Genomic DNA, 11,780 nt, shown 5'->3' on the forward strand with positions numbered 1-11,780 from the left:
GCTGCATAGGCTATAGCACATGCTGTAAATCTTCCTACCATCTGTCACTGTCTCGGTTCCTTTAAAAAAAAGGACATATCCAGTGGAAGTTCTGCATGGGTATTTCATTATTAATTTTTCTATTCTGAGGAGCACTTCGAGGAGATGTTTAAGCTCCATTCTCACACGAGGAAATGCATTTCATGAGGATTCACTACTGTCATGTCAGGACCAATATGTCTATATATAAGTATCTATAACAGCCTACTGAAAGCAGCAGTGATCACCATCACTACACTGACAGCCAGGAGGACACATTGTGGACATGGCCTCCTCAGTATGCTAATCAAACAAAACATTTTAATTTTCACTGTCAAGTGGAAAGATGTATTTCAAGCGTTGATGGCTTTGAGTCATGTCTTCAGAGTGACACCCAGGGGTGCTTCACAAGGCAAATAATGTGTGTTTTCACTTGCACAGTGAAGAAGGAGCTTTGATGGGGGAGATTTATTAAACCGTGCATAAGGCCACAGCATAGATCATCACAAGTTATTTTGTGGCTGTAATAATGAATGGGAATGTGACGTCATCAACAGCAAATCAGTCATTTTTGGAGGGTACCAAGCATCACCTGTACGAATCTCTATATATGAGCATTTGTTTTTCATGCATACTGTATATATTGCTGATGTTGAACAACTGACAGATGACAATTGACTGGAAACAGATAATGACAACTAGCACGCTACCCTCCAAAAATGGTGCCACTACAGAAAAAATTTGACAGCCTGACAAGCTTTCCATTCTCACACACCACATATGCAGTTTACAAGCATAATGGAGGCACATTTACCACTTGTTCTGGTAAAATGATAACTGTTGTTGGCAGATGTTATTAGCTGTAGCTAGCTAGCTTAGGTAGCATTAGCTCCACAAGCTGTTTTTAAACACCAGCTGACTTGTTAATGGCTCCAGCCGACTTTGACTATTGTGCAATAAGAACCCTGTATAAGGTGTCTTGAATGCTTACATTCGTGACATTGTGCTAACAGACTAGCATCTAGATGCTGCATGCCTAAGTAAAAGTGTGGACTACAAAGTGGATGTGCTGTAAATGAGGCCATTTTCTAAACCTGCAAAATGTGCCTAGTTAGCTAAATGCTCCTTTGCCTTCTAAGTAATTAATGGTTACTTTTGTAGGTACTAAGCTAGTTAGCCAGACATGCTAATATTTGCAACTTGAGTTAGAGTAGATTACCTTACCTTAACTCATCTTAATTTCTCATTCCTTGTGTGTTTTGTGTCAGAAAGGCCAAATAAAAAGATAAAATCTACAAACCTTGTAGATGCTGAGCATCATTTTTACATGTGTGCTACTTCAGTACGTAGAGAAACCAAGCAGCAACCTCCAGAGCTGAAAAATGAAGCCAGTACAGAAGTGCAAAAAACTGCCGTCACCCAAATGGCCACTTGAGGCTGGCTCCAAAAGTGAGTCAACCCCCATAGACCCCCATGTTAAAATGCAAAACAGGAAAAGAAAAAAAAAAACAACCCTGAAATAAACGTGATTACAGCCTGGTACAAAAGCAATTTTGGTCTCTGTTGCTAATTTCCCCGTTCATGACAAGTGTACAGGCTGAATTTTTATATGACTCACTTATATAAATTATGTTAAGGCTTGAAGTTTATGCATAATTATGGGCATGACCAGTTTAAGTGATAGCTAGCCGCTAGGTTTCAGCAACTAGGCTTCATTCGGCCCACCTCAACCCCACACATGCACCACCTTTTTGCCCATTATTGGAATAGTTTGGGTGAGTCAGACACTGCTGTGCCAAGTTATGGTAGCTAAGGTAACTAAAGAGTATGTGACACCAAAGCCCCTCTGGACCCAGAGGTGGTGCAGATTGCTCAGCTTGCATCAGACTGAATGCTTTTTTGCTTAAATGCATATTTAAACATTTCTCAAGGCACATTTCTTTTGACAAACAGTGAATACGTTTGACTGCTTAAGCAACCTAAACTGTCACTCCATATCTGGCAAACTAAACTCTTGCTTCATTTGCACAGTCTTTCAGCCGAGTTCAGTTCGGGTGGTTTGTCATTTTTAAGTCAGAATTAGAAATTTGTCATCCTTCAAGACGTCAGCCGCTGCTCTGTTGGAGTCAATCAGATCTCCTGCCACTTTGAATTCAGAATGATAATCTTTCTCTCTTTGAAGATGTCAGATGTCAGTCTGTCAGTGTCACTCTGTTCTCCTACCTCCTCATTTGACTCCTCTGCTGGCAGGACACAGAATTAAGTCTGTTGAAAAAAAAACCTCTGAAACGAGTTTCATTCTGTGGTTTTTCCAGGTGGATTGGAACCAAAGAAGTTGACTTATATCAAATCGAAAACACGAACCACTCCGAGCCGACAGAAAGAGCAGACAAGACTTCAGCTTGCCAACTGTAAGACACAATTTAACAGGTTTTACTTAAGTGACACATTTGGGTAAATTTTAGGCCTAAAAGCCATGTTCTGTTCTGTGCCCACTATCATCAACCAGAGTGTGTTTTTCACATTTTCATGATCTGAAGTTATTATTCACTGTTACACAGAGAGGATGCTTCATGCAGGGCTACTTAAAAAAAACTGAAATTTCTTTCCGATCATCACCTCTGAAAGTCAAAGCAAACCAACTGAATGGCACGACTTTCCTGATTCCACAATAAATTAACTCAGAAAAATGTTCTTGCACCATTAGAATAGACGAATTTCTGTATGATTACCTTTGAGCTCCATCCCTGGAGAATACAAAAGAATACTGTAATCAAATTCACATTACAGCTTAAATACTCTCCAAATGCTGAGGTCAGAAGGCATTTGAGAACTAAAAACAGGATCACAGTTTGGTTTTTCTTTATATTTGCACATGAAAAATACTTCAACAGTTCAGTTTTCTATTCACCGATTATAAAGATAGATGCAGAATCTGCTGCCAGTGGCCTTGTCAGACATATTCAGACTTGGCTTTCAGAACTGTCACTGCAGCATGAAGATGAAGAAAACTTCACCTTTTCACATTGTAACACAGCACACTTAAAATGCCACGCTTTCCCGTTAAACTCATTTCCATCCCCACTGAGCAGAAAGTCAGCTTAATGGTGGCAACTAAACACATGACTAGCACAAGTTTCCCAAACATCATTTGCATTTCACTACAGTACATTAACGCTGGCATTTACAACGTGTGTGTGTGTGTGTGTGTGTGTGTGTGTGTGTGCGTGCGTGCATGTGTGCGTGCTGCAACATAAGATCTCCCTCTGGGTTAAAAAAAAATGAGGCTGCTTATAAGCATCACACACAAAAAAATACTCATAAAGACTTTGTTTTGCCTTTGGGTCCAGTGATCAATGCCTTTCTTCTTCACAGAAATAGACTCATACAAATGTTAAATACATACTTAATCTATGACATTCTAGCACATTTCCAGTATTCACACAATCGTCAGACTGTGAGTCTGACCTGGTGCCAGTTTAACTGTTTAGGCAGCTGACTCATGTTGGAAAGTGATGCAGCATTTCAAGCAGCAATCGCATCACAATCTGTCTGTTTTTTATTTGCATTTGAACCGCAGTTGCTCATGCAGTATAGCTGAAACGGATACATGTTAAATTACCCCCCAGCAGCGCTTCAATACTACTGAAATCCCCAGAAACTGTCAGTGAAGGTGGACTCAGTGGACAGAATTGCTTTTGAGTAGAATGGGTTGTATATGTGCAGGCGATGATTTAAGTGTTTCCTTGAAATAGCCATCCTGGCAACAATCACAGCCATACAGTGTTTGCATGGTACCGTACTGCAGGATCTCACTCTGCTCTGCATCTTCCATTTCAGAGTTTATGAAGTCGAATGAATCAACCTGAAGCAAGGAATCCGGCAATCGGTTGGATTTATCGCTCTGACACACACATGGATGATCCCTAAACCCCACAGTTTGCACACCGAGTCTCTATCAGGATGAAACGCTAAAGACTGGAACACAAGTGAGCTTGGTATTGTAGGCTTCCACCTGTGCTCAGTGCAGTGCTGAGATACCGAGTAGCCTTTCAGGTGTAGTAATGAACCTTCTGGCAGCCATTGTGGAGGTCTGCCGCTCACTGGCATCAGCTGTGAGCCGCTGATTGAATTTCTAAATGTACGCCTCTGCTGTCTCGCAGGACTGGAGTTAAACACACATGCTTATTTTTCTCTGCTGTTTTTCCACCTCGGAGGAGTTAACAATTTTACAAAAACATAAATTTTTGGTTTATCAGGTAAGCTACTGTAGCACTTTCATGGCTTCCTGTCTTCACCATCACCATATAAACATCTGAAGCCAGCTGTCAGCCCGGTTTATGTTAAAGTTAGTGGCCAGGAGCTGCTTTTTACATTGCTGTGCCATAACCACACTCGTTAGCCAGCTAGGCTAGCTGCTCTCAAGCTGCTGTGCAACTAGTAATATATGTAGAGCACAGAGAAAAGCTAAAAGCATGTACCGCAAAAAACAATAATAATCAGAGGGTCCACTTTACTTAAGTGTAAAGTCCTAAAAGGATAAACTGTTACAGCATTACAACTCTAACAGTATGTACCGACTACAGCAGTGGTGTTGCAACCTGTAAATTATCTCACATGCAACTCATTTACGTAGGCTCATTCACCTTGGAGGAATCATACGGGCACCTGAATTACTTCTATCAGCCAAACAACAAAGCCTTAGCAGACGACTCAAATCAAAGCAATGGAAACATCAGTCTGCACAGTTAAATATTGAAAAAACTGGTTAAGGTCTGCAGCGTTAAACTTGTGTTTTGTCACCCTCAACACTACGACTTTTTTTTTATGACCCAAGTTCCTGCGCTGAAAGTCAATGTTTCTAGCGAATGCAATCCAAAATGCATGGGCCAATATTGCTAAAGTGTAAGAGACAGAGTGGCTAGTTGAGACAGTAAACCCTTCTCTTAACAATATAACTCCTTGTTGTAAAAAGAAAAAAATGTATAATTTTAAAATTAGCCTGAAATATCCTGCAGTCACCACATTCTTCATGGTGTACGTTGTAGTTTTTTGAAGCTCTATGTCGACCTCAAAATGAAATCTATCAGCTATAATCCGTATTAGTTAGGGTTGTGAGTTGTTTCTGCATCCATGCTGCAGAAATGGATGAGCATCACTTGAATATACGTATGAAGTTACAGCGAATAGAAACTGAACGTTCGCTCCTACGAAGTAGACAGGACCCTCAAGACCTTCTGGACTCTATCAAGGAGTTTTATCTGCTCTGTTATAATAGACGCACAGCAACATGTTTAAACTTTTCATACATATCTGCTTTTCTAACCAGGTGAAACTGCACTTATCCACTTTGGCCCCTAGAGGGCAGAATAAATACAAAATACAATGACAGAGACGGACATGCTAACCTTATAGAGCTGTTATAGCTAATGTGTTAGCAAACAACCTTCATATCCAGCAGACATAGAGCACTGTGGCTACCTAACAAATACAACATTCAAAGTACAATATTCTCTCTCTTTTTATCTCGCTTTTAGTCTCCACCAACTCTTAAGAAAATGTTTTTTTGTCCTACGCTTGCCAGCTGTTTAGCTTCATTTGTTGTGATCAGTTAGCAGCGGCTGTACAACAAAAACAATGAGCCAGAAGACATTCAGAATCATCATTTGACTCCATTTCATCATCAGATATATTGATTAATGCAGGTATAAACATTTAAATAGCTTTGCACAAGCGCAACCAGATTCACCACCGGACCTCCATAATGGCACCAGCTGTGGTCACTTTTAGAGACTGAAAGACCTCCACTGAAGTCCAGCTGAACAAAGATTATTTAGCCACATTCATTTGCTTTTCCAGCTTTTAACAGCTGTTTTTGTGAAGACGTAGTTCTGCTTTCATTCTGCCGAGGCTCTAAACTAGAATAATCATGTCAGTAATATATTTTTGAGCAAATCATCGGATGTAACCTCATAAACTCCAGACTACAAACTCTGACTTCCATCCTTATGTACAGCACTAACTTCTGATCGCCATCCATGAGCTGGATACCTGACTGAGTAATGTGATTCTTTAAAGTGTGCACTATCTTGTTGGAAGCGTCTTTTTTTTTATTCTCACAATGTTAATATCCACTTGCATGCGACCACCCTCTGGCTTATTCTAACCACAGAAATGCATCATGTGAATCTGACAGCCAACATATGAGGAGTTTCATCACAAGAGGTGACGTGCGAGAGTATTTTCTCAGTATTTTACTCACAAACTGTCGCTTAAGCGAAGGTCTTCTAAAACTATTGTCCACACCTGCTGTCATGTTAAAAACTGTGCACGTCTTGTAATGGAACTCTTCGTGTGTGATCTGCGTTCTGCATTTTACACGTGTTTCCACAGTTATGACATCAGGACAAAGCAGTGAGTTTTGCATGTAACCTTAGCTATAAAGCACCTGCTGTAGTACGCACATTGTGAACATTGTTGTGCTAGCTCAGGGAAAATACCATTTATTGTCTGATAGATGCTGTGGATTTGAAGTAAACCTCAACTTTAACATGTACAACCTTTTCATTGCAACCACTGAACGCACCAGATTTCACTGTAGCGGTTGAAGGATATAACCTGAACTCAATATTTTCCTCTCGTTAGTTTCTGTCTATACATTTAACTGTAAGATATCTCACCATGGTAGCTCAGTTTCTCTCTCTCTCTATTATGTAGGCTGTGTCCTTTATAGTAATGTTTTTTGGTGTTTTGAATGCATCCCGACATATTTGACGGTTTTAGCCGCCTTGCGATGTTTCCCCCCCCTCACACCTTTGTCAGCTCCCTCGCCTTTCATGTGTAGATATTTGCCAAAACGCGTATTGCCAAACACAGCTATGAGCTAATCACATATACAGAAGATGAATGCAACTGAATCTACATATCAAACTTGTCATGGTGACTATAGCCATATTCTTTTGAATCACTAGCGACAGTTTACAGTTTAACGTGATGTAGAACTTTGGCGCACCGTCATGTTGCACAGTATCATTCGTCCCGTCATCCGACTGTATTTACCTCCTCTTTAAGTCTTTACTAACTTGCTACATGTATTTGTTGAAGGTAATACCTGTAAAATGAAAGCGGTGTTCGCGGCGATAGCGACACACAGGTTTAATAAATGAAATATGTAGCGTACACGGGTGAGACGAGGCGTTCATGGATCAGGGAACAGATTGGCTGTACTGATACGGGTAGATGGAGCATGGCGTCTGTGTTTTTAAAAATGACTCACATAATGAAGAGCGTCACTCTCACAAGAGTATTGTATTTTTTTAACATTTACTCTAATGCCCTGTATTTGTACTCAGCACTGATGAGCGTAATTTACCATTTATTGCACATATTGTTACTCACTATTACAGTAATTCTCCTTCTAAATGTTTTTTTTTTTTCAGAACCCAATAATAACAGTGATGTTCTCGTGTGACGGTCACCTTAGCAGTACGAATTGAGAATTGTATATTACTGATACTCTTTGTTTTATGTAAAAGAAGAAAGAAAAATAAACTATTTCAATACTTATACAACATTAAGGATGTTGCCTTGTGGTTTGGTGTATTTGGCTGAATTATTGTGGCTATAAAAAAAGCTCCAGATGTGATTTCATGCTAACAGGGGAGACCGTTTCCTCCCAGTCCGAGAGTCCACTTTAGACTCACGGCCAGTCTGTGTGCTGGCCAGCAGCAGAGCAGTGGGTCCAACTTTCTTTTCCAACACAGTGACAACAGCATTGGTTTTTTTCATTAACTTCAAAGTAAACAATTCACAGACTACAAACCCACATGTCGCGGGCACCGGACCAGGGTTTGTCAAACTGGAAGCAAACTCCTGCTGGGCTGCCAAGCGGCGTTGTCAGATGAAAACTAAAATGAGAAAACAAAGATGAATGAAGAATGCTTATTCCACAGGAAAATTGACATCCATGTATTGCAGGAATGTGTGCAATTAATGTAGTGAAGCGGAAACATAATGAGTGTGTATACAAGGATTTCCCCTCAGCCTGCAGTCACGCCTCCTCTTCTGGTTACTGTGGGCGTTTTGAGAATCTGACGCTAACGCTAACACGATGGAAGAGTTTGACATTTTGGTAAATACTTTTAAGTTATTTGCTAAGATCAATACCACTTTCACACTCATCTGTTAAATATGAAGCTGGAGCCAAGAGGTGGTTAGCGTAGCTTAGCATAAAGACTGAAAGCAGGGGGGAAAGATAGCCTGGCTCTGTCTTCTGGTGAAAAAGCTCTAACTTGTCGTTGTTAATTATTGAACTTAAGATGTGCACATAGGTGGGTTATTTTCAACCTTTAAACGGAGCCAGTTGTTTCCACTGGCTTTAAGGCTTTGTGCTAAGCTAAGCTAACTGTCTTCTGGCTCCAGCAACATATGTGACAGATATGAGAGTGACATCAATGTATTACTCAGTACTCAAATAACACTCAGCAAGACTAAACATATTTCCCAAAATGTCACATTATTCCTTCAACCAGGCTAAGTGGTTAATCTTAATTAAAGCAAAACCATTTTTTTTGGTTGCCATGTGCAGATATTGAAGAAATACCAAATGAAAATCACACAGGCCTGCATCATTTTATGTTTCCTGAAAAATGTGTTTTACTAATGCAGAATAGATGCATATAAAAATAACTGACAAGGGAAGGCAGGAAACAGGCTCAAATAAAACAAATGTTTCCTGCTCTGGGAAATATTTGAGCATTCAAGGACATCTGGTTCAGTCTAATCTCTGAATACAAAACCCTCCCCGGACTCTGTGATAAACCCAGTAGCTGCAGTACAGACTAGCAGCATCACACATGGAAAACCAGACAGTGTTCACACTTTTTTCCACCGCGACTTACGAGTAAGTAGATATATGCGTTTCTCAAAGGTCATACACTGAACAGTTGTGCAAATCTTCCCTTGAAAATTCTAAATTTCCAAAGACTATAATTGGCTGTACAGGGTAACAACCAAACCAAATTATTCCAAGTGAGCAGGCAGGCCTGATTCATAAGGTGAGAAGCGGTTTCCTCCAGTAATATGCAGCCGAATCTGGTGCTTCTCAGGTCAGGACAAGTGGAGTTGAATTTACAATATAATGTTTTATATCATGCACAAAGCAAGAAAGAAAATTCAAATAGTTTTTCCTGCCACAAGGTAACTGCATGAGGTCGATTCAACTACATAGGCTGTGTGTTAATGTTACGCAGAGATGCTACAGAACACGTCAGTGAACCACTGGACCAGTTGATTTCGCACTGCAAATCTGACTTTAAAGCTTCCGTACTTCCGATTCAATCAAATGCATAATTTGCAGAGACTATCACTTTAAACATGTGGTACTGAAATGTTTCGAGGTGTGTTGACAACCTTAATTCTGCATTTAAACACATGTAAACAATCTGCTTCCTCTTCACCTGCATGTGTTTGAGAGAGAAATCAAATATTGTTATCTAGAAAATGAAGAATTATGATGAAACTGGCTGTGCCTACTAGAATAATGGTAATGAATGGAAACCTCTGCTGTATTTTTAATGCTAACTAACCCTTAACTTAAAATGATAGTGTCCTTGGCAGAGACCGGTTTCAAACAGATAACACGTGTTTGCATCTTTCCCACATGTAGATCACTGTGCTTCACTAACTTATCTTTGACAGAATCATAATTCCATCATCTTCTCAGAAGAGTATTAACTGTAACTGACGTCTGCAGGTCGTGCCTTCAGCCTCCACACGGCCTCAACACCTTCCAGTAAGGCAGCCTATGCCTGTGAGGTAAAACCGTGGGTTAAAAAGGCCAGATTTGTTGCTCATTGCTTGCCTGCTTCTCATTAATTATTGCTCTGAGTAATAACTGAAGGCACCTTATCAATATTTTTATCAACTCCTTTTGCCCCCCCAGTGAAAATTAGGCCCTTGTCCTTGATGACAACAGAGAAACTTTTAAATATTGTTCTAAACTGCAAATCAGGTAAGCAAGCAGCCTGTGTGAAGGTTCCTGTAACCTTGTGCAGTTTGAGCTGTCAGAGTAAATTCTCACTGTCTCTGACATAATGACTCCCTCTTGATTTATAGGCACTAATTTAATAACGAGATATGCATTATGATCCTTTTCAAAGACAGAAGAGTCTCATATTTCACTCACAAATTGAGTTCATTTTGGACATTTTGTTCAGAAAGCTTTACTCCCTCTTTTAAGATGCAGGGCACATTATGTATGCAGGAGGCTTTTTTCTGATCAGATGGTCAGTCATCCTTGATTAGTGTTGCTGTTTTAAAAGTCTCTCTGCATAATGCCTCCCAGTGTGCCATCACTCATGTTATGACACTCTTACTCAGAAGCTGCCATAGAGAGAAACTACAGCTGGTGCACATTTAAACTCTCCTGAAGGCAGCGCTGCTCTCAGTGCTGATGTCTGACTGCGACTGTATTTCATTCTAATGCACAAAAAACATTAGGTAAAACTCAAATTATGAATTTTAACGTCAGTTGGGACATTTTTCTCCAAAATACAGGACCATCTTTTAATCATGTGACGGCTTCAATAGCTGCCCATTATGTCTTTTACTTTCGTACCAGCGAGGTTTCGCTTTAATGATGGTCCTGGACGTCTCATTTCTGAGTAAAAAGCTTGTTGTAAATCTTCGCGTTGCCTAAAATGTAATGTAAATGACCGTTAGCTAATTTAAAGTTCCACCAAAGAACAGGGATTCATACCATTTAAATGTGTCTAAATGTGTAATTATCCAACTTCCAATTAAGCTGATTAGCACAGTAAATCACAAACAACTTCTCCGCGGCCCCTTGACGCAGCGCTGACACAGTGTTTCATCCACTAATTAAAACAGGTTGATCATGATGACTCTGAGAGAAACTATCAGAGTTTAGATAGAGGATTGAAGCAGACTCAGATCTGCTCCTTCTGAGGCCGCTCAATGATGACAAAGTATAACGTGAGCCTTCTTTGCTGCAGCTCAGCGGTTTGCCCTCATCTGGGTTTGTCCCGCCCTGGAATCCTCTTACCCCGCCTGCAGCAGGGTGCCGGCAGGCGTAGTCAGGCATGCACACTACAAACAACAACTAGACATAAACTGGAGTTCAGCAGAAACTGTTCAACCAAGTTTCAGCCCTACATGAAATATTAGCCCACGCTGTACAGCACTAAAGAGACTAATCCATCTTTTGAATTTGTGCACGAGTATCCGACCGGTTTTTACTCCCCAAGTGTTGCAGACAGGGTTATTAGTTTTTGAAGAGCCTTTGAAAGGGGCCTCACTCCATGAACTCTTATCGCCGAGGTTTTTGTGCCACATGCTGCACCGGACAGCAGCGTGCCTCCCTGCTCGCCTCTAACTCATGATGTGTTTCACTGCCTCCTCCTCTCCTCCTCAGGCACGTGTTGTTTTAAGTGATGATTTTATTCATGAAGAGCAGCCGTTAGAGGCCCCGCGATGAAACGTTGGTTAAATCATCCCGTGTTTGTTTCCATTAAGAGCTCCGGACGATAAAATCTGTGACACGTTAAAGAAAAACTGCAGTTTGAATGAGTTAACTTTTGGCCAATCAGAAAAATGATCTCAAAGGTCTGTGCATTCACATCATGCAGTTCAGGTGTATTACCTTTGATAAGCAAGTGATCTTTTTTACTTTTATCCAGGATTACATCCAATGCCAAATTCTCTCTTTCAGCTATATCTGCACATGCAACTACAGTGCAGTT

General features: G+C 40.5%; 1 protein-coding gene across 2 annotated transcripts in view; it reads left to right on the plus strand.

Annotated features, from left to right (window-relative positions):
* The window catches only part of LOC121616194 (nck-associated protein 5-like), a 68,223-nt gene extending 60,650 nt beyond the window's left edge, over window positions 1–7,573 (plus strand). Inside the window, exons 13-14 of one of the 2 annotated variants that reach the window (XM_041950887.1) lie at window positions 2,334–2,429; window positions 3,859–7,573. In XM_041950887.1, coding sequence (XP_041806821.1) covers window positions 2,334–2,429; window positions 3,859–3,860 — 98 coding nt within the window. In that variant the 3' untranslated portion in view covers window positions 3,861–7,573. The remainder of the gene's footprint in view (window positions 1–2,333; window positions 2,430–3,858) is intronic. The other variant, XM_041950888.1, reaches the window with a different exon arrangement.
* The last annotated feature ends 4,207 nt before the right edge of the window (window positions 7,574–11,780 follow it).

Source organism: Chelmon rostratus, chromosome 13, assembly GCF_017976325.1.
Source record: "Chelmon rostratus isolate fCheRos1 chromosome 13, fCheRos1.pri, whole genome shotgun sequence".
NCBI lineage: Eukaryota > Metazoa > Chordata > Actinopteri > Chaetodontiformes > Chaetodontidae > Chelmon > Chelmon rostratus.